The sequence below is a fragment of the Seriola aureovittata genome, chromosome 4, assembly GCF_021018895.1.
Source record: "Seriola aureovittata isolate HTS-2021-v1 ecotype China chromosome 4, ASM2101889v1, whole genome shotgun sequence".
Taxonomy (NCBI): domain Eukaryota; kingdom Metazoa; phylum Chordata; class Actinopteri; order Carangiformes; family Carangidae; genus Seriola; species Seriola aureovittata.
This window is the reverse complement of record NC_079367.1, coordinates 22,638,335-22,662,338: the sequence shown is the minus strand read 5'-3', so window position 1 is coordinate 22,662,338 and position 24,004 is coordinate 22,638,335. Positions and strand designations below refer to the sequence as shown.

The 24,004-nt window shown below is 37.9% G+C and overlaps 3 protein-coding genes across 3 annotated transcripts; all 3 read right to left on the bottom strand.

Annotated features, from left to right (window-relative positions):
• Positions 1 to 13,264: 13,264 nt before the first annotated feature.
• On the bottom strand, positions 13,265 to 14,250 carry LOC130167294 (olfactory receptor 10A3-like). The gene has a single exon (XM_056373302.1). The coding sequence runs from the start codon at positions 14,248 to 14,250 to the stop codon at positions 13,315 to 13,317; it is 936 nt and encodes a 311-aa protein (XP_056229277.1). The 3' UTR covers positions 13,265 to 13,314.
• A 3,347-nt stretch (positions 14,251 to 17,597) lies between these two features.
• On the bottom strand, positions 17,598 to 18,733 carry LOC130168078 (olfactory receptor 24-like). Its single transcript, XM_056374660.1, has one exon. It carries the CDS (start codon positions 18,731 to 18,733, stop codon positions 17,792 to 17,794), a length of 942 nt encoding a protein of 313 aa, XP_056230635.1. The 3' UTR covers positions 17,598 to 17,791.
• A 3,288-nt stretch (positions 18,734 to 22,021) lies between these two features.
• LOC130167793 (olfactory receptor 52B2-like) lies at positions 22,022 to 22,957 on the bottom strand. The gene has a single exon (XM_056374286.1). The coding sequence runs from the start codon at positions 22,955 to 22,957 to the stop codon at positions 22,022 to 22,024; it is 936 nt and encodes a 311-aa protein (XP_056230261.1).
• Positions 22,958 to 24,004: the final 1,047 nt, after the last annotated feature.

Here is a 24,004-nt window from a genome sequence, read left to right as displayed (position 1 = left end):
ATTTGTTTGGTTTTGTAAATACTGGTTAGTTTACAAAATTGCATACTTACCAGCATTACTAATTGCCTGTTAACAATTTTTTATGTCAATAAACTATGCAATTGAAGCTGTGTAGGTGTGTAAAAAAGTTTTCTTTTTCTTGGCTAATCAGGAAGAGCAGAAACAAAAATTGTGATCCTGATCTTGATATCATAACCAGGTCAGTGAAGATTCTCAGTTTTAACATGTATGAGGACTTATTTGGGCTTGGGACTTTGTTGTGGCCATTTTTCATGATTTTTTCATGTACACATTCAAAAAAATGTTTTAATGTTGACAGTAGTATCTCAGGCAGTTCAGGACCATGCAACTGTTTACCTCTTTGAACAATTATACACTGTGGTAGTTGAGGCTTTAGGCGCCATGTGTTGCTTCCTCACAGGCTACTGTGCATGTTTTCCTGGCACTTCATAGCATTCAGACGTTATCTTTTCTAACTCTGTGGACCTTTACGATGATGTCAGTTGATTCATAAACAACATATTTAAGAGCTGATGTCCAAAGAAATAGAGTCTGTTGAGATGAGAATTCACTAAGGTACAAAGACTCAGACATAGAAGCCGACATTCACATATGCACACTTTAATCACACACTTGAGACTATTGACATGATACACTTAGAACTCATTTGTGTTGTCGCTTGCTGACAATAATCGTTCTTGTAACGTACAAAGGCCACAATTTAGAAAGTTAAATATACTCATTGGGGCACCACCTTTTCTTTTTTGGGAGCAACATTACTCATAGTAATATTAATATTAATTTATATAATATAATAAATATAAGGCATCCAGTCAGTCTAACCTCAGACGCTGTGACTTCGCAATTCAATGGATCTCTGAACTCTACTTCAAAGGAACACAACAGGACAATGACTGAGTTCAAATAAAGAAATTTATTAACTAGGCTACTAGTACAGGATAGATGTGATGTCTGATAATCACAAAGATGAAGAGTGGAGCAAAGGAACAGTGTTAATCAGCTGATAAAAGTAATGAATTGGGCAATGATCAGAGAGAATATGTTTTGGCTATTTACTATGTGGCTATACTGCCTCTGAATGAAATTTGATATTTAAAATATTTTATTATTTATATAGTTAGTAAGGTGGTTCCAAACCCAATCAAGGGGAGAAAGTGGAATCCAAGAATCGCAGTGCAGGAGGCAGAAGCAACGCTTAGGCATACAGAGATTGTGGGTAATGTCCAAATAGGCCGGGGAGGCTTGGGGCTTGGCCCAAGCAAACCGGTGTGGAGTAGAGCAGGTCCCAAGGAGAAGAGAAAGCTAGTCGTGGAGCAGGTTCGTAGACAGGAGGAATTATTAAGGGGTGCTAAGGCAGTGGCCCAGGCTAAGCAGGGACAGTGGGTGAATTGGGAAGGTGTAGACAAGAAAAAGCTTAGCTGGAAAGAACTCTGGAGTATGGAGGAAAGTGGTATTAGATTCTTGATAGGGGCAACTTATGATGTACTGCCAACTCCCCAGAACCTAAAACTTTGGGTAAATGGAGACCCACTATGTTCATTGTGTTCAGGTACTGCAACTTTAAAGCACATTCTGTCAGGGTGTAAGGTTAGTCTGTCGCAAGGCAGGTATACGTGGCGACATAACCAGGTTCTAAAAAGCTTAGCTGCAGGAATTGAAGAGTTACGGAGGCAGGCAAATTTAGGAGGACCTAAAACAAAGAAAGGTGCAATCAAGTTTGTTCAAGAGGGAGAGAAAGTTGGTAAGACAACAAGAAGGCAAGGCAGCTTAGAAGGTGCTTGTGATTGGGAAATGCAGGTAGATTTAGGAGGAAAGCTTCTTGTTCCCCAGGAAATAGCCATTACAAAGCTAAGGCCTGATATAGTCTTGTGGTCTAGGAGTAGAATGAAAGTATATTTCATAGAGCTGACTGTTCCGTGGGAGGCCTTAGTTGAAGAAGCATATGAAAGGAAAAAGCTCAGGTATGCAGAGTTAGGGGCAGAAGCAGAGCAGCGAGGATGGAAAGTTAGGATTTGTCCAGTGGAAGTAGGATGTAGAGGATTTGTAGCAAGGTCTGTTGTCTCTTTAGTAAGGGAGTTAGGAGCAAGTGGACAGAGTGTGAGGAAAATTGTAAAGGACATGTCAGATGAGGCAGCAAGATCCAGTCAGTGGATTTGGATGAGAAGGAGTAATGGTAGCTGGGGGCCCAGCAGGGGGAGCACTTAGGATAGACAGACTCTTAGGAGAAGCAAGGAAGAAATCCAGGAAGAGGAAGTGTTTTTAAGTGGGGGTGTGGCCTGTGTGAGCCTCTTTGAGACCATGCGGTTAGTCCAGGTGAGGTGGCCTGTATTGTTTGCTTGTATTGAATTGGTTTGTAGTGTGTCTTTGGCTGTTTAGGTGAGTTTGATTGTTTGTTTGTTTGTTAGTTTGATGTCTTGGAGAGTGGGGGAGTAGGGGGGGGTAGAGCACAGCCTAATCTGGCGGGGGAGAGTTTAGCTCAAAAAGGCATCTTTCCTTGACTCTACCTCCCTCATTCAAAATGGCCACCACTTTCTCCAACTGTTTAGGGGAGTTTGTTTGCTGAATCTGCTTAATCTGTTAGTGTGTTTTGTCAGAGTTGATGATGGTGTTGTTTGTGGTAGCATAGGCAAGATAAAGAAAATAGTCTTGGTGTGAGGAGCAGTGATGGCTGGCATTAGGGGAATGACTCTGGGACGCCAGTGATCACTGTCTAGCCTCCTGGAGGTGTCGTGGGACCAACTAGACGAAACACTGGTGAAAGGAGGTTCCCACCTGATGACCCCAAAGACATGTTAGTTATCACTGCTCATTAGTCTGTATAGCTAAATTAATAGTTATCATAGGACATGTTAAGCTTAGGGAGCTATTCACTGAGTCTGGTCCATTTTCTGTAGGACAAGCTTTGTGTTTATCTTAAATAAAATCACATCAACCCAGTCATGAGTGGAATAATAAGACCTTGCCTACTGTGAGTTGTAGTAGCGACTAATGACTATTTTTCTATCGATTCATCTAGCAACTATTTTCTTGAATAGTTGATTAATCTACATGATTAATGTTACTCCAAAAAAACAAAAAACGGTAACACAGAGGACTGGAACAGATGAACTGACCCAGACAAAGGGGAGCACAGAGACTAAATAGACATAAGGGAGGCAAGGGTGACTGAACATAGGTGAAACACATTAGGGTGGGGAAGACAATCAAACTAGAGGGAAACAGGACAAATACAGGAAGTAATAAGATCAAGAGACACAAGGAAAGTAAGTACAAAATAAAACAGGAAATGACCAAACTCAAAGTGCAAACATAATACAAAAACTCAAACATAAATTGTCGTGCATGGCAAAACATGACAAATCCTTAACAATATAAAAAAAATGATATGCATATTAGATAAAGAGCAACGTGTTTAGAGTATAAGAAACAATCGTGTCCAGCTTCAAGTCTCCAACTCAAATATTTTAATCAAATGTCTGTTAGACATGTGTGTTGCGGTAAGAATGTCACCAGGTCCACGTTCTGGACTTAGGCTAGCTATTTTCTTGGAAACTATATTTCCAGGTGCAGAGAGGAGATGCCAGGAAGGTGTTAATGTGGCAGGTACACACAAATAAGACTTTGCCAGAAGAGCCAGAGAGGGGAAACCTTGCCTCATTTTCTGTCCTCCACTACAGAGGAGCTGCACTTTTAGGCGGAGGCTGGTCCCCAAATTACCTGAGAATCTATTCTCTCCCTGAGTCATTGATTGTATCTCCTTTGTCCCCACTGTAATTCTGACTGGATGTTTCTTCTGAGTCTGACCCTTGCAATGTGGTCATCAAAGACACAGAGCTCATCTCTGTAACACCTGCTGATGTTTGGGACACCGTGGTATGTTGCTGTTGCTGGTTCTTTGTTACTCTCTTCTTTGCTTCTAGAGCAAGGGCTTGCATTTTTACCTGTAGTTTTAGGCTTTCTTCTGGGGATAGGAATTTCAGTCTACAAAACCTGGGATCCAGGGCAGCTACATTTACAGAATCTTTGTAGGTCATCTCAACCCCCCACCTTGTCCAGACTTCCTGTGCTGCAGCAGCCTGATATACCTGCACATGGGTGCTGTCAAAGGCTGCATTCTGTGTGGACAGTCCTAATGAGTGCAGGTTGAGAGCAGAGGGTCATGTATGACTCACCACTAAGATTAACAGTACCACACTCAAATGGCTTGAGACCTTGTTCAAACTCCCCCAGCAGACTCCACTGTTCAGGTTTCAGGTCAGTGTAATCCTTTGCTCTTTGTGTCACTTCTGGGTCTGATAACAGACCATCTCTGCAGTCAGCTGATCAAGTGGTAAGAGCTATTCCACCTTACACTAACATCTTGAAAGAGTTTTTGTTGAAGAACTGCAATTACTTTGGTGATTTGTGGATTCTTCAGCATGTGGTTTACCGCTAGTCACATGTACCAGCAATTTAGAATTAACACCTAACATTCATCTCCTTGGTCAGTGGGAGGAAACCGGAGCACCAGGAGGAAACATTCAATCTCCATGTACGACTGTTCAACCTGACAAAATATATTATGACACAAGCATACTGTATGGTTTTAGATTCTTGTGAACTGTGAATTTACTTTCTAATAAAATTTGTATCTCTTTCTTTTCTAAGTATGATGCAAAAATGATGGAATATTCATCTGTGCATTTTCTAAATGGTTTATCCTGTTCACGATTGAAAGGGACAGGAGCGTATTGTAGCTAAAGTTGGGTGGACAGAAAAACAAATTTACATTCATAATCACATGTACCAGCAATTTAGAATTAACATCTACCCTAACATTCATCTCTTTGGACCATGGGAGGAAACCAGAGCACCAAGTTAAGTGGTGTCATAGACCACCTCCTCTTTTGACTATCTGATGGAATTTGACACTATCTGTCTTTTCTGGCCAAAATGTGTACATTTAAGTCCTCAAATGAGCATCCCTTGTCCTGCAGGTGTTGGTGGACATCACTGCTGAGGTGGCTTGACCTGAGGACTATGCTCTCCCGTGTTGTGCCATGCACTTGTGAAGCAGTTGTTTTGTTTCCCCAATATGCAGGTCTGTGCGTGCATTCTTCACTCCAATCAACTGCTTATAACTGGATGTTGTGTCCGTAGGGTGGGCAAGCTTCTGCCTCAAAGTGTTACTGGGCTTGAAGTACAAGGGATTCTGTGTTTGTTAAATATCGTGCAGTTTCACAGATACCCCAGCAATGTAAGGAGGGACAATGTTGTTCTGTTGCTGTTCAATGTTGTTTTCTTCTCTCTCTGTCCTGTAGTTTTTTGTGGTTTCATGAAGAACCAGTTTGGTTAACCACGTGTTTAAATACTTCCCTGATGTGTTTTTGTTTCTTCTCCATCCCCTCTGTCCTTTTAAGACATTCTGAGCCTGAAGGTGTATGGTTCTGATAACCCCCAGTTTGCGCTCCAGTGGGTGGTGAGAATCAAACAGTAAATATTGAGCAGTGTGTGTGGGCTTCTCTCAGATTCATTGTGTACAGCACAGTCTAAGAAGGCCGGACTATTTCTGCTGATCTCATCCAGAGTGAATTAGATGTTACTGTCCACTGCATTGATGTGTTCTGTCAAGGCTTACATTTCCCGTGTTTTGATTTCGACCCAGGTGTCATTCACGTACATAAACCAGTGGCACCCAGCCGTTCCTGTGAAGGAGACCAGGGCTGGGCTTTTTACTTGTTCCATATAGAGATTAGACACTATTGGAGACAACGAACAGCCGTCATTTTGTCTGTAGAAACCCTCATTATATTGGAAATAGGTGGTAGTCAGGCAGAGGTCAAGCGGGGCACATATTTGGCCTGGGCGTGGTTGGTTCTGTTGGACAGGGTGCTGTCATGTACAGTCATTTCCTTATAGTCTTTACTCCTTCTTGGATGGGAATGCATGTGAAGAGTTAACAGTGGTAGAATACAATTGTTTTATCTGAATCCAGTTTTATTTTTCTAACCTTGTTGGCAAAATCCTGAGAGTTTTGTAGAGTATTATTGACCATAGGAGCTAGGGTGATGGCTAGGTGTTTTGCTTTGTTGTAGTTTACAAAGTTAATGCTACCGATGATTGGTCAGAGCGGGGCTCCCTCCTTTGTCTGTCTTGGAGAGTCCAGATATGCAAGGGGTAATTTTTTAAACAAAATGGCAGTCAGTCGCTGGCACCAGCTTCTCAAATGTGAGGGTAGAAACCTGTGACAGCTGTGTGATGAGAACTAATCCAGATGACAGTGTTCTCTCATACCATCAATGTAAACTGTTACAAGAATACAAATACAGGGGGCGTCGCGTAGCGCAGTGGGTTAAGCAGGCGCCCCATATATAGAGGCTACAGTCCTCGCTGCAGCTGGCCCCCGGTTCAACTCCAGCTTCGGACGGCCCTTTCCTGCATGTCATTCCCCCTCTCTCTGCCTCCCCATTTCCTGTTTCTCTACTGTCCTGTCCATTAAAGGCACAAAAGCCCCCAAAAATTCTTTAAAAAAAAAAAAGAATACAAATATTGAATGCTGTAAAAGAACACAAAGAACTAATCCGTGTTAATTGTCAAAATCAGCATTGTCATTGTCAAAATCAGCATTGTCATTGTGCTGTAAATGAAAAGAAAGAAAGAAAGAAAGAAAAACATGCATCTCCCATTGTCAGCTTTGTGATTGTAATTCATGTGTCAGAAATTGCATTGGTTTTTTAAAAATGTTAATTTAGTTTGAGAAACAAAGGGAATTTTCTCAACCCATGAAGAAAGCTTTCAACTTTCAGTTTATATGAAATATTCATAATCATCAAATTTGGAGATACAAGGTTTTAATTGGACATTAATTAAACAAACACTAACTTTGAATGTGCTCAGCAGTAACTAAATTTATTTAGCATTAGAAAGGCATGTCACAGTAATTGAGGAGATACTAGCAATTCACAGATGTCACTGCTGCCAGCTGCTGGTGAAAGAGAAAATCTCAGTTGATCATTTCTGTGTACATTTTCATCACAACCTACACGTAGGTGCAGAAAGTTATTATCAATTATAATAATGGTAATAATAATAATTGGAAAGCATGTTTTATTTCAAAATAATAAAAACATTAACTGTTCCTCACTTCTTTAATACACACTGTAATATGCAGATTTTAGCATGAACAGTTACAAAATATCTACATATTAAAACAGCCATATATAAAATTAGAAAATTATTCAAATTTTAATGGTATTCACTTTTGCAGTTAAAAAATGTACTGTTGCCGGCTTGCACTGAGGCATGTGCTGATGATGTTACTTAAAATGCATCTATGGAAAAACGTTTAACCAAACAGAAAGCAAAATGTTTACAAATACTGTGGGACACAGCTGCTGTGAAAACATTATCAGTGTGATTGTAATTTGTCCTGTTTTTACAGTGTTTGCATGAAAGCGCTTATTGAGCAAACACCGATGCTCAAATGTTGTTAGACTGGTTATAATAATTTTCGAATGATGAGAATAAATGACTGAATCCCAAATTAATTTCACTCTTGCAGTTGTGACACATTAAATTGAACTAGTTTAATCTAATTTGTTAACATAAATGTCCTTTTTTATGCCTTATTCATTCCCCAAAACTGATATAGTTTAATACACATTTAATCACAAAGATGCCTGCCACAGTAAATAGCACACTCAGACACTAACAGTTGATAAAGAGCAGCTAGGAAGACAGGCAGTAGATCAGGGCTGATGAAACAGTTTCAGATGTGGAAGACAGGAGAGCTCACTGAGAACGCCTGGTGGACAAGTGAGGAACAGCAGAGTCAGAAACGGATGGAAAACTAGAAACGACATGAGAGGAGCACAAGTGAGGGCAAGACAAGACAAGGCAAAATGGAAAGTGGAGTATAGTCAAACACAAAAACATAGATGTTTAGAAGAGCTGAAGATCTCCTTACTCTGTTCTCTAGAAATGATCTAATTGAGAGCCCATCCAACACAGGAATTTTAAGGCCCATGCTGATTTCAGTATTTGAGGGTTTAAAAAATCTGAGATTTTTTAAAATCAGAAACACAGATTTTTGATGAGGATCCCTTATATTTAGTTGCTGAAGGTTCTGAGTGAGTGTCTGAATCGACTTTCACTGTCTCACTTGTCTCAGTGTGCATGTATTTACTCCTAATGTTTTTCCGCTGGTCTAATAATCCCTCTAATATTACCAGTTCTAACCAGCTGTTTTAAATGTGATGGTCGGACAATATCTCAGGGGGTTAGCACAGAGATTGCATTAGACTTAGCCATCATTACCCATCACTTCAATTTTAATTTTTAATGATAATGAGACATAGCCTATTTCATAGTATTTAATTTTCAAGAACATGGAGAGAAAGGATGAATGAGACACTAACCATGTGGTCACTTTTCATTTCAACACCACACGAAGCAGATGAATGATTTTTTTTTTCCCCCAGAGTGAAAGTGGAGAGGGAACTAAAACAATGTGGCCATTGTGCCTAAAAAGTCAAATATGAATGACAAACTGGGTGCTAATGGAACCAGACCGACCAGGCTACTTCTAATTTTGTTCTGAAGGCTGAACCTACACTCTGCTGCCACACTGAAGACTGGAATTATCAGCTAAACTCCTAGTAGTGAAAAGTAATCCTTGTTTGCTACTACGTCTTTCAAGCTTTGCAAGGTCAACACAGTAGGGCTGTCGAACAAATTCAAGATGCTTCGGTGTTGTGATTAACAAGTTAGCATATAGGCCTACTGTATCATCATACTGTGCAACTGTAATTACAACTGGGACGTTAATAAAAATCCACAGGTGGAAAATAAGTAAAAGTACTGTTATACTAATTTAGTTTATTTGTTTATGTACTTGAAATTAATTTTAAAATCACATGCTGTACTTTTACTTAAGTGGTTTTGTGATTGTGTATTTCATTAATCTATTTCTGGAAAGACCTACAGTATTATGCTATGGCACAATTAGTTCATTCTAATTAAGTGTGCTTTGAATCTCTTATCACTTGTATGTCGGACTTTGAGAAAGCTTTCTTTGAAAGAAAATATCTCAGTACTTTAACATTACTGAATTGGAGAACTATTGGTTAATTTGTGGCCTATGAACAAATGTTACTGTGAGAACTCTACATCTACTTCAGTAAGATATTATAGTACCATTTCCATGGCCAATCAAGTGTGTGTACACTTTTTAAAGTATTTCTTTATAAAAGACAATGAAGAGGCAAACCACACTTCTAACTTCGACAAGCTTACTTGTCACAGTTGGAGATGTTGCAAAACAAAACAGCAGCTGTTTACTACAGTGTGTCACCAAACCCTCTGAGGTTCATTACCAGAGCTAAGTACTGAAAATACATCACTCCGGAGGGCTGAGTGTGACACATCTTTCCGATCAACAGTTCATAAACAAAGAAGTCATTAAGCTAATGACCAAACTTAAAGAAAGAAACAGTAGCCAAGTGTTGGTAACCATGACACAACAGATAGTTGTGCCTCACTTAGCAACAGAGTTCAGTGGCAGAAGAGATCAACTGATGGGTGATGACACACTCACAGCCAACCAATCAAATTCTGGTAAACATTACTAACAAACTGCAAAAAATATTATTCTGAGGACCTTTTTTAGATCAGACCCATATCCTTCTATATAACATACAATAAAGAGTGCATGATGTATAAGGAGCCATAAAATGGCAAGGAAAAAGGAAACAAACGGAACAAACTTTTAATGTAAATTAACATAATGGTAAAACAGCATCTTCAAATACACTTCTTGAGTGATTCTTGAGTCTCATAATTCCTTTAATTTGAATGCTTCTGTGCACTAACAAGCTATAGTATACATGGATGTATTAACTTTTACACCATGGCAACTGACATTTTGATCTGCAGTGAAAAATACATCGATTCTTTAATTTTGTCATATTTTATCGTAATATAAAATTATATATACCATCACACAAGTTAAAATACTGATAAGTGTGTGTTGTGTAGTGGGCCTTTTGGTGTAGCTTTTAGTAAGGTAAATGTCACAGCTGATACTAGGAAAACAGGTGAAAGGACCCAAATGCAGACGCACAGAGGCTTATTGTGTATAGTCTCTAAAGATTTATTAACACAAAAAGGAACAAAGGCTCTCGGGATGTTGAGACAGGTAAAGATCAAAACCAGAGAATGCATTCCAAACAGGCAAACAAATCCAGAAATTCGTGGGCAGGAATCCAAGAAGTCCAATAAAAAGGCTAAATGTCCAAAATCCAGGAAAAACAGACAGGAAGAGTGAACATGGAGCTGATGAATGGAGCTGGGGGTCACAGACAAACAGCCCAAGGGCTGGGCAGGGGCGGAGTAGAAGACCCTAGACCGACCAAAATCTGCAGAACTGATGAGCAGGAGAACTGAGAATCTCAGACAGACAGGCAGAGCTGCTCAGGAGGGTGGACTGGAGGCTGGGCAGAGGCAGGGCCGAAGGCAGGACCACTCTGGTGTGCGGTGACGAAGGCAGGATCCCGTTAGAGGCCAGCCAGGCAGCTGATGGCAGAGGCGGAGGAAGAGGAAGAGCAGGATACTGGTCCAGAGTAGTTGGCTAATGACTGGTGGGCCAGACAAGCCAATAGGCAAAGCTGAGAACCAGGCACATTGAAGACCGGCAACTGGAGCACCAGGAAGACAGCCAGATGACCTGGCTGGTCATCTTCAGTAGTCTGCCCATTAGTTTGTTAGCAGGAAGTGTCAACTGGTGATTAGGAGCAGGTGTGGTCAACTCAGTGTCCAGATGGGTGACAGCCTCAGCTGCTCTGTGTCTCTGAGCAGCGGCTGAAGCTGGATGATAACAGGCAGGAAGTTAGCCTTCTGGGAGTTAGGCTGGAGGCTAGCAGATCCAGAATTTCACAGGTAGCAGTCCAAAGTCCAATAAACAGGCAAAAAGTAGTAATGGTACGTATGAAGCCAAGGCTCTGTGTACCTGGAATGAAGGTGTGTGCCTGATGAAGCCCTGCTTCGAGGCTTATATTGTTCTGCAGAAAACTATGTGACTTATGACAAACGAGGCCTTGCATTGCATGGTGCTTGCTGTGTCAGAGGGAGCTTCCTTGTCAGTGTTTAGGCATTATCGAGCCATACATCTGTCGTTATTGAAATCATACTATATGTGGATCTGAGCACAACCTCAAATGCCACAGAACATTACCTGGTAATATAAAAAGTGAGGATCCACTCAAATTGCTCTATTCCTAATTCTCTAATTATAAATCATATCTTATCATATACATCTCTCTTTTCTCATAACTGGCACTTTACCCGACACTGGAGAAATTATCACATTTTCCACTTTAATTTCATTTTTCATCATTCACTTGTCTTCTAACTGCCTAAATAATAAATTTAAAAAAAATGGGTCTGAATGCTTTATGAAACCACTGCAGGTTTTTAAACTTTGCCACTATTTGCAAAATAAGTCCAGGACGCTTGCAATGTGGTTGTAGTTTGCTTTGTTAGTGGTTGTCACAGAGCATCGAAGTTATCAGAAATTCAAAATGACAGTCAGCAGACATTTAAATGAATTATAGTGTAAAATCTATGACTGAGGGGTTAATGTGCAAAGATATATCTTCAGTCTGTTTAACTAGATTTTTTTTTAGTTTTAAACACTGTAGTTAGGCTGTTTCTAAGTCTAACACCATGAACAATAATATTGCGCAACAGTCAAGCTGTAATATAACATATATATACATGTAATTATACAGACTTATTTGATAATCTTAACTTTACAGTATATGGCAGCCTACAAGCACCAATTTAATGGAAAATTTTAGTAATCTTAATCAGAATCTGGATCATCTTTATTGTGCTGTTGTTTATCTAAGTGTGTTTTTAAAATACAAAGAATTTGATTCCCAGTAGTTCTCACTTTATTTACACACAATATACAGAACAAATGTACTATACAGAAAGATACACAGTGACACAGCCAAAACAACGACATGAAGGCTAAACTAAGGCAAGCAAACATTAACATTTAGTTATATGCAATTATTTTGTACCTGCTAATTATTAAGTAATCAGGGTTCTGTAGATGTGTACATCCTATTAGATGATGTAATTTGTTAATCTGGACCTATTTATGACAAAATATAAATAAGGGCTTGGGCTATAGTAATGGTCAATGTACTGAAATGTAAAACTGGTTTCAGTTCTATCTGGAGCCACATATTATCAGTAGCATTTTTTGGCTTTCTTTCTTTTCTTTCAGAAGACACAAGAGGGCAGCAAATCACACAAACTGCAACAGATCCATACAGCATTGTACCATTATTGGTATAAATGAGTCTAATGTGCACTAATAGCGCCCTCTGCTGTATTTATGTTGTGACTACACAAAGTAATCTGAAGGGATGATTGTACTGTAGTATGGAAGGTTTTGTAATAGCTAACCATTACCTATTGTGTATAGTTGGACAGAAGATACACATGATATGGATGATTGACAACACTCACAGCCTGTTTACTGTTTGCTTCATTTAAGGTGCAAATAACACAATTTAGACACTGAGTCATATCTTTGTCAGATTCCACGTAGTGCTACTTTAATAATCTGTAGATCAAAATTTTACTACAATTTCATCCTCATTTTTGTATGTTTGCCAAGAGTAAGCACATATCACACATCAATTAACTTAACAGGTTTCAGGAGGTATTATTTCATGCCATGGCAATTAGACAACCTTTTAAGAGCATCACATTAAAACAAACAATAGTAATAATTAATGTATATTAACATAGAAACAGCAGACTAACAAGGCTAACAAAGCTCTATATACAAGTCCTGAAGTTCATTACTGACAAACACTGGTGATCTATTGGTAAACATTTTTGTATTGGGTGCAAGTGCTGGAGGAGGGAAAATGATCGGTATTTGCAATTGATTTTCAAGCATAGTAGTACAATAATAAAGCAATAATGAGTTACTTGCTCAAAATGTGGCAGTAATTATTTAGCTTTACTTTGTACAATATTTAGTCAAAAGGCTAAATTACTGTCAAACCCATTCCGTGCTGTAGTTTTCATATGCATTATTTGAACATTAACTTTTGTCAGAAACATTCTTGAACAACGCAAAGGAACTGTGCTTTATTAGCTTTTTAGCTAAAAGAAAGGGATTTTGTAGCAAAGAATTTATTTATAAGGTAGCAAGACAAATAAAACATTGATGGAAGAAGAAAATCTCTCTTGCAAAAAGTTTCAGCTCACTGCATAAAAAGCAGTGACAGGGCATCAACTTGGAAGGATTTTGTTTCTAAAAAAGTGCACTACTTTTTCTTTAATTTCTTTTGTTTTCAGTCCATAGATGATTGGATTCACTGTTGGGGGGAAAATTAATGTTGACACCCCCATGAATCTCCTTAAATGTGGAGAAATGTTTTTTATTCTGTATGATATGATAGTGAAAAGCCCCAGACACTCCAACAGGAGAAAAACTGTTAGGTGTGTAGCACAGGTTTGCAGAGCTTTGGTCTTAGTGTCTGATCGTTTGGATCTGAAGCATGCAACAAGGATCTGGAGGTATGTATACAAAATCATTCCATTAGCAATCACTTGTGTAAAAGCAACTATAAAAAGCCCGTAAATGTTATTGATGGTAGTGTTGGCACAGACCAGAGACAGCAAAGATGGATTATCACAGTAGAGGTGAGTCATTTCCGATCGACAGCGGGGTAAACGCAAAAGCAGAATAAAAAGCACAGTTATTAAAATTAAACAACTTATCCATACAGTTGTGATTATTTTCATAATGCGAGCATTAGTCATAACAGTGTTGTATTTCAAAGGGCAACATATAGCAATGTATCTATCGTATGCCATAGCAGTCAGAATAAACACAGTACCTCCTGCATAGATATGGATAAAAAACGCTTGGACAACACAAGCTGAGTATTGCATAGTCCTGCTGTTGGTCAGTACTTCTTTAATGATCTGTGGAAAGAGTGCTGTGGAGCCTATAAGGTCATTGATAGGAAGGTTGAGCAAAATTAGATACATGGGCTGATGCAAAGATTTGTTCAGTACAATGGTGAGGATTAGAATAAGGTTGCAGAAAAGTATGATCATGTAGCTCAGAGTTGCAATAAGAAATGCAGGAATGACACTTTCAGGAGGGAGATTAAAGCCACTCAGCACCAAAGTAGATGATGTGTTGTACAAGTTGTCCATTTTTATGCGCCTCCTCCCTAGACCGTTGAAAAATGATTAGTCATTTCATTATTAAATTGCATTTTTCTATTTCATGCATCATGCAACATCGCCTCAGCAAGAACATGGGAGGACATATTGAGACAAGAAATGGATAAAGAGACGATATAAATATTGCAGTTAAATTTAAGTTATAAGCAAATTTGTTGCAAGTTGTTACTGGTAAGGACAGAACTAACCAAATGAAAACCTTAATGCATCCGCACCGCTTCACCTCGTGTCCACATACATTTCACACATCATATATAGCCTAAATAGATAACATGTTAGTGTATTAGATAAATAATAAGACAAATTACGACACATCCATCTACTTCCAAGTTAAATAAATCATCACTACCCAGTACTGGCAATGCTGGCAATGACCAACTGGCAAGACCTTCAGAGGGATTACCAGTTATATAGACATGATTTTTGTTGAACAGCTAGCAGTTCCCTGGAGTCTTCTGGGTTATCATAAAGTTTATCTTAAGATTGTCATGACAGTCACTGACTCTCAAGGGGCTTTTGAAGAATATGACTTATAGTTGCCTCACCACCACCCACACAGTGAAATAATCGAAGTCAAAATGTTTGAGCCTCTAAACCGCTGTTTATTACATCATAAGAAGTGGCTGTACATAAGAATAAAATTACTTTTTTACAACCGTGTCTCCTAGAAATTACATTTATATACAACTAATTTGCAATAGCAAATGTGTTTTGAAGGAAACTAATATTCCTATTAACATAATGAGGAAATTATTAATTATAATTATTAATAATTATTAAGTGTTTAACACATCTGGCAAGTCGCAAAAACATTGATACTGAACTTATACCAGTAAAATGTTAACATCCATCCATCCATTATCTATACTTATAGGGTCGCAAGCGGACTGGAGCCAATCCCAGCTGACATTGGGCGAGGGCGGGGAACACCCTGGACAGGTCGCCTGTCTATCACAGGGCTGACACATACAGGCAAACAACCAGTCACGCTCACGTTCACACCTATGGGCACTTTTGAGTTGCCAGTTAATTTATTGTGCATGTCTTTGGACTGTGGGAGGAAGCCGGAACACCCAGGGGGAACCCACGCAAGCACAGGGAGAACATGCAAACTCCACACAGAACGGCCCCAGGCCCTGGGTTCATACCCAGAACCTTCCTGCTTTGAAACAACAGCGCTAACCACTGTATCGCCATGCCGCCCTGCAAAACATTAACAATATATTTCATTTATTTTTCACAAAAATATCCAATCTTGTAATACTGTACCCACTGACTACAGCATTATTAAACTTTTTTTATGATTATGTTCAGGAACTCACTGGTTAAGGTTAGGGAAAGATCATGGTCTGGTTTAATACAGAAAGAATTCATAGTGGCATCACAAATCATAGCATGATTATTAACATGTAACTAAAACCACAATCTTTCATTAACCTTAACAATAGTGCTTTTGTTGCCTAAACCTATAAAGCACTACAACGTGTCATGCTTTGGAAATTAGCTTGTAGCTAAATTTAGTAAATTGCATTTTTTATAACATAGATTTTTTTGTTTTTTTTAACATGGTCCTGACAAATATATGTATTAACCTAAACAGTTGGGACCCAGGATGCAAACCCCGGTTTCTGGAGTCAATGTCAGCACTTTGTATGTTTGCCATCCACCTCCACCCTGTGACTCTGGTATGGTAGATAAATGTCATGCCTCAATCACTTAAAAAGACCTCGTCTGTGAACATAATCCAGGCAGGAACTGCATTTGACAACTTTGTTGGGAATACAAACAATTGAGTAATATATAAATGTAATTTCTAGGAGACAGGGTTGCTCTCAGTCAGAATCCAGATATAGATTTTAAAAAAAGTTTGCTCCTTTTCAATTACTAAAATGACACAATTAGAAGTGTCTATCAATCAATGTTTCCATCATCAACCTGGGTATATGGTGCTGATCACAGTCTCACTGCTGGGTTTCACACAATAATGTATAGCAATTTTTGGCGCCCTTTTGTGGTAACATCAGAAGAGACAGAGTGGCAGGGAGCAGTGCATGCTGATGACCCATTCAACCCCAAATGATGTCATCTGGGTTCTTTTGCCTTGGGCATATGGCTTTTCAAGTGTGGGGTTCAAAGTGGGTATTTAGAGACAAAAACAAGACTCTTAAGCATTGGATGTGAAATACTTTTCTGCAGTTAAACACAAATAAAACAGAAATCCTGATTATCGCGTAGGACAACCTTCTCTCATTGATCTTATCTTGGTGCCTCTCTCCTCCATCCATTCAATCCAGTTGGAAAAGTTGTTTGGAAAAGGGCAGTCGCTGTCAAAATTCTGAGCAGCTTTGAAAGCTAGTGAGAATGTTGGGGGATGATTCTTCATCTTTGAGAGGAAAATTTGCACATAAAAGGCACTCTGATGAATACCAGAGCTGTCACTTTTCTGTAGGTTCTAGTAGTTCCATCGGTCTGAACCACTGCGGTTCAGCCACAAGCGAATTGCTTTGAGCGTAGAACGATGGATTCTCGACTGTATACCATTTATAGTCAGTGACATTTTAACACAGTGAAATTTGGCAACAAATGTATTTACTTTCATTTACTTTTATTGCAATGTCAAGGAAGTCACAAGGGTTGCACATATTTGAGATAATCATTGTTTTATTTTAGTCCATCCATCCACATATTAGAAATGATAAAATTAGTGTTGAGACGTTCACATTGGTGCTAAATTAATAGAGAAACAAATAATATAGAATATTTCAACAAAATATTTCACTGTATGTCTTTCCTTCCATATCTTTCGGCAGTTTTGCAAGGATCTTGTCCACTTCATAGTTACATTTATTAAAATTACTTACAGTGGCTATCATAGGGAGAGAAATTACCTAAGTTGTTGATGTGTGTTCTGTAGAGGTTATAGCACAGCTGACAAACACAAGTGAACATACATATGAACATTAGAAAAAGACATGTACAGCTTATTCACAAGACATACAGTGTAATCATCCAACAGAGAGATGCGTTAACTTCTCCACAGTGCAGTAACATATGGCATATTGCTGGTGATGGATACTCTCTAAACCTTCAATGATACAGGAATCTGAAATCAGGTTTATCACAATGTACAGTGGTAAGAAACAGTAAATGAAAAACTAAACTGGTCGAACCTCCTTTCACAACAATAACCTCAAATAAGCATTTCCTTTAGCTGGGGCTTCACATACTTTTTCCAACTTACTCTGTGAATGATTGAATGATGTTTTTCAATATGGACAAGAACAATACAATGATTTATTATTATTTATTATTGAGTTATTAGTTCAACTAGATTGTGTTTGGTCGTTATTGTAACCTAGATGAAGATCTGACCATATGTTAAGACAAATTCACACACAAATGCAGATAATTCCAAAGGGGTCACTTACTTTTTCTTGCCAGTGTAGGTGTACCTAAGGCATAATGTCATCATGTCATGTTTCAACAAATTCTGACAAAAATCGAAAACTGGTTAGAACTTGGTTGAACAAGGATTTCTTTTTAGGAACATTACAATGCTCTGCTTGAGTTCTGCGGTTTTCAGTCCATATATAATTGGATCTAAAAGAGGGGGAAATATTAAAATTGACACACCAAGAGCCCTTCTTATATATGGGGATGCACTCTCAATCCGATGAGCAATGAGCGTACCCACAGTATTGATTTGTAAGATTAAGAAAACAACCAAATGTGTACCACAGGTCTGCATGGCTTTTTTCCGGGCATGTGACTGATTAGTCATAACACATGTACGCAAAATCTGTGCATACGTGTAAATTATTATAAACAGTGATCCGCCTTGAAGCAAGCAGATACCAGCTATTCCATAGAGGTTGTTCACCGTGGTGTCCTCACAGACCAGTTTCAATAACGATGGATTGTTACAGTACAAATCCACTACATTCGTCCTGCACATTTTTAATCGCACAAGCAACAAAAACAACGTGACCATCAATGAGAAATTTATGAGCCATATTGCAATGATAATTTTAATTAAGGTATTTGGACTCATGGTAACGTTATACCTCAAAGGACAACATATGGCAATGTATCTGTCATATGCCATGGCACTCAAGATCATCAAGTTTGCTGTACCATAAATATGAATCAAAAAAGCCTGAGTTACGCATGCAGGATGGGAAATCAGTCGGTTCTCTGTCACAATGCTGGAAAGTAGCTGAGGGAAAAAAGCTGTAGCTCCGACCGTGTCACTGATGGGCAAGTTGAGCAGCAGGATATACATGGGCTTATGTAGCTTTTTACTCACAACAATAGCTGCTAATACCAGCAAATTGCAAAAGACAATAATTAAATAGGCAAGTGTTCCAAATACAAACACAGGATAAATATGTGAAGTATATAAGCCCAATGTTGCCAGTGTAAGTACTATCCCAGAAGATGCATTTGTATACATAATTATACAGTCTTGTAGTGTTGTCTCCACTATTGGGGAAAAAAAAGTTCCTTGAAACTGATGGAGCTTCACCTGAAAGAAATGTCCTTATTAACAAACAAGTTTAAATGAAGTGTTTTGCATTGATTCAAATGTACCCCTATTGTCTTACCTGTTGTAATATGTTATCTTACCCTCACCTGCACTGTGTTGTAAGAAGCCATGAAAATGACTGTCTTTTATAGGCATTTACTGTAAACACTGAGATAACCCATGAGAATACAAAGCACATTACATCATAGTGCAGGAAACTGTTGTAACTAGACTGACATAGTTTTTATATATATATATATATATATATATTTGTGTAGATATTTTATTTATTGTTTTACCTGATGAATACATTTAAATCCTTGAAATCCTCGACTTGTCTCTGAATGATCAGAGTATTTTAGGTGTTTAAGCAAACAGCTCAATTTCAAAGGTTTCTAAACAGATCTGGAGAGAGGTTTACTGTCAGTTTTATTGATTGTCACTACTGAGTTACAAGCAAATTTCAGATATTATGTTTTTTTATGTTATGAAAATATCCCATAAGAACTGGATAAGAAACTTTCAACAACAATTACCACACATTCAACTAAGATATTCTACCAAGGAAAAAAATTCCAATAAAAAAATTTCAGTCCTTTTAAACTTGTTTCATACCTTTTCATGGAACTTGACATAGCAAACCATTGTGGCATAAGACAAATTCAACTAAGGTGTATTTTGACCACAATTATGCTGCAGTACACAGCCAGTGACAGCACCAGTTTCACTGTAGAGAGGAGTGAACGAAAAAATAATGCATCTCTTCGTTCCAGGATGTTACTTCAAAAAATCTCATGCATGGCAAAAAAATGATCAGGGAGCATCGGTATACCAAATCAAAATGCTATATGATGTTTACATTTTGAGATAGGGTATCATCCAGATTTTGTAGGTTAAAGTGTGTGCACTGTGCATTGTGTGAAATTGGCTATACTTTGTGTGGGAGAGTCTAAGGGCAAGACTAGGTTCAGGGGTAACGGCAGAATTAATTTCTTTCTTTGCTTTGGCATCGGCTGTGACCTACAGTAGTCAGTGTACCATTCTCTTAGTAAATCATCAGGAAAACTCTGGTAGCACTACGGTATCTTCTTCATTTGAAACATCACATTTGGGGTCAGGCCACAAGGAAACTTTCTTCCACCCACATTGCGAACTCCCTGGTGTGATAGGAAAGTTAACTAGGAATTATTTCATGCCTTTTTAAATGTTTAGCTTCAGCTTGAAGTTTCTCTTCTGTAAAGAAATCTCTACAGCTAATGATGTGGGCAAGTCACAAAAATGATATATATGGATGTTTATATGATATATAATATGGATGTGAATTTTTATGTATATGTGCTCTGAGTATGATGATTAAAATGTTTTTTTCTGATCTTGCTTAACAACTACAAGGTCATACCCTGACGCACCAGATGGTTTGTTACACAGAACCATCTGGGAAGGAAATTGTTTGGAAACTGAGAGGCACTTTCAGAAAAATCATCATATGAGGTAGTAGGACAGTGGCAAAAAGGAAACACAACACAACAACAGGCTTCAGTCTGAGGAGCTTGGAAAGCAAATTGTCAGTGGACGATTCTTTCTGACTTTGTAAGGAAAATGTGTGTGTAAAAGGCAGTCTTACAAATACCAAAACAGTCACTTTTCTTTAGCTGCCACTAGTTCCTCCCTCAAAGCCATAAGCAAGTAGCTTGGAACCTGGCAGGATGGACTCTTGTGAGAAATCTAGCAAAGACTTGGTTTGTCTTTGCTGCTACTGCCTTTCCACACAGCTCCATAATGAAATTCTTAAATTTCATTTACACTGGGTACAGTGTAAATTCTCTTTGTTTCATTTATTTCAACATGTCAGCATTGCTAATGCTACGTAATATGACTTATGGATCTGAATGATGTGCTCTAAATATAATGATTAAAATGTTTTTGTGATCTCTGCTGTCTCTGGTTTGTTAGTGGAATTGATTGTGAATTAAGTAGCAACACATTTTGTCAAATGGTCTTTTATTTTACTTGATGAGGCACAAAAAGGATAAATAATGGTAAGGCAATTGCAAGGTAATGAACTTCTGAACTACTGTAATTATTGGTATAGTAATAAGTAGTCAACTAATCGGGAATGACTTGTGAAGGTGTTCTGTATGTTGATTCATGGATATTTATGAACTAATCATTACATAATGACTCAGTCATATAGTATCTTTAAGTCTGTCCTCCAACACCAAGAACATTTTAATGTCAAAATTTCTGGCAAATTTATCTCAGTCTTTTTCTTTCAGTTACTGTATATAAAAACGATACCTGGTTATACAATAAGTATCCAATTAACAAATGTTATTTGGGCTGTTTTTCATTTTTGTTTGTTTTCATTGAATTACTGAAACAACTTGAAATATGTTTCAGATTTTATTAATGGACCACACAGCAAACATCAGCAAATCTTGTATATATTGTACAAACTTTATTTTTGTTTGTTTTGGATTCAGCAATAATAGCAGTGCAACTGCAAGTTATTTGCATTACACACACCAGGTAGATGCAGTATGGTGCATGGAGTGCACGAAAAATAAATAAAAATGTGAACACTAAAAGAAAACAGGCTACAAGGTTCACTCTCCTTTCTAGTGTATATTTATGCAGTCATCTGTGAAGATGGTAATAACAAGTAAAGCAGCTAAATTTCAGACAGTTTTCAAAAGACTTCAAATGAAAATGTAATTTGAATGTTCAAAGTTCATTATGAGATTAATATCTAATATAATTCATAATTATTCACCATTGTAAAACACATATATAACACACACCAAAAGAAACACAAACAGAACCACAATAAAACATTTTTTCCAAAGTAGTAACATGCATACTTATATGTATATTTATACATGGAAATATGTTCCACACATTTTCCAAATATTTTTTAATTTTTATTTTCCAACAACTTGTACTTAGGAAAAAACTATATTCAAATCCAAAATAAAATTCTGTTCTGTTCTTTTAGTTCATGCAGTTATTACAATTCCAAACCCAGTGGATATTGTTTCCAAAATAGCATTTACACTGTCAGAGTGCTCCTGAGATAGAACAGTGCAGTTCAAAAAGACAGAGTTCATTACTGTTGATCACCTACACTTTACTATTATAAAGAGAAAGTCTAGACATCCACTACCCTCTAACTCATGTTGTGAATTGGCGCTACACAAATAAAATTGACCGAAAGATTTAGACAGATACTCTATTTTTTAAGACTCTCAGGAGTGTGTGTCTTACTTCACTTGTATACAGCCCATATACAATTGGATTCAAAAGTGGGGGTACAAGAAATATTAGCATGCCCATTATCTTTTGCAAGTCAGCTGACACATTTTTGAATCTGTGAGATAAAATTGTGAAAGTTCCAACAACTTCAAAGGTGATTAATATAACCAACTGAGCAACACATGTGTTGACAGCTTTCGTCTTTGCTTGAGACCTTCTTGTAGCCACACATGTGATGAGAATCTTCACATAGGAAAATGCCTGAACGGACACACTTACAGCTTGCATGACTGCTGTGTTAAACAGTCCTATGACATTATTGACTGTCCTGTTTCCACATGTGAGCTTCAGTAGAGATGGGTTATCACAGAACACATTCATAACAACAGATTTGCACCTTGGGAGCCTTGTCTGCAAAGAGAACAGTGATACAATCAAGACAAAGTCAAGACCCCAAACTAGAGAGATAATACAAATGACAACCCTGGGGGTCATAACAGAGCTGTAGCGTAACGGCATGCAGATGGCAACATAACGATCAAAGGACATTGCTGCAAGAATAAACAAAATTCCACCTCCATACATGTGGAGCAAGAATGCTTGTAAAACACAGAGAGGATAGTAAACCTTATTTGTCTCCGTAACAATATCTGAAAGTACTTTTGGGAGCATTGCAGTCATGCCTATCAGATCATTGAGCGGAAGACTGAACAGGATGAAATACATGGGTTTGTGAAGGTTCTTCTTCATAATGATCAAAGTCAACAAGGTCAGGTTGCAAAAGATGCCAAAAAAATAAATTGTAATACCAAGAAAAAATATGGGGTACTTTCCTCCGGGTGGAATTACGAATGGATCCAGGGTTAACTCAGAGAGGAACCCAAAAGATTTGTTTTCCATTTTCGCTTTGATTAGTGAGAAAAACAGTCATGATAATTCATTGTTGAAAATTGAGTCAAAGTCTAAAGCAGTCACAGTTTAGACAACTTGTCACTTTTAAAGTAGTACTACATGAAGTGCTAAGACCTGCCCTGCCCACCTTGCTTTATTTAATGCCACCATGACCATGACTTGTTTACGTCATCTTTTGCCTCTGGGACTGTCAGTGGCTTTATTAGGTGAATAATGTCAGGATTACTGAAAGTTAAATGTTTTGAGATCCCTGTATAAAGAAAAATGAACCTATGGAATCCTGCAGGTATTAAAGGTACATTCTATTTTATTAAAGTACTTTTCCAGAAATAATATGAATCTTCAAATTACAGCTTTTTAAATGAATGAATTTTAGGTCCAAATAAATTACTAAAGTGTGTCCTGAAATTACTTAATGTGATGTCACCAGTTAGAGGTGATGTTAGTGGCTTCACTATAAAGATACCCTCAAATTACTGAATCCATTCACAGCAAATGAATAAAATAAGATTAGATGGTGATTACAAGTAACAGCGAAAGTGACATAAGGAACAGGCTAAAGATATAACAGATAAAGCACAATTTAAAATGAAATGGATACAACAGAAATACAATAATGGACTATCATTAAATCCATTAAGAGTTTTATTGCACCTACACCAGTAGTATCTGATGTGAGACTGACTTAGTTCTTTGGAAATGTGGAGCTGTAGCTAACCTGGTGATTGATTGTATTCAAACAGAAAAAATCAGGCCATATTAAAGAAAAAATATCTTCTCTTCTTGCAAAAAAGATGAACAAGTGTTCTGTAGCAATAAGCGGGTTATGATTCAAATAATATATTTGGGACTTAATAATGACCAGTACTGTTGATCCAAACATTTCCTTAGGTAGTTCCATAACCACTGTTGATTCAAAGGAGTGACAGAAAGTTATTTTGAATCCTCACTAAATTGTAAAAACATTATGGTACCGCATCAGTGGCCTGTAGGCTCTCATAATAATTGTTTTTTATTTGACATTACAAATAGGCT

What these genes read in the sequence shown, in the direction of transcription:
- LOC130167294 (XM_056373302.1), bottom strand. Translation starts at nt 14,250, where the DNA reads ATGGACAACTTGTACAACACATCATCTACTTTGGTGCTGAGTGGCTTT.
- LOC130167793 (XM_056374286.1), bottom strand. Translation starts at nt 22,957, where the DNA reads ATGGAAAACAAATCTTTTGGGTTCCTCTCTGAGTTAACCCTGGATCCA.
- LOC130168078 (XM_056374660.1), bottom strand. Translation starts at nt 18,733, where the DNA reads ATGTATACAAATGCATCTTCTGGGATAGTACTTACACTGGCAACATTG.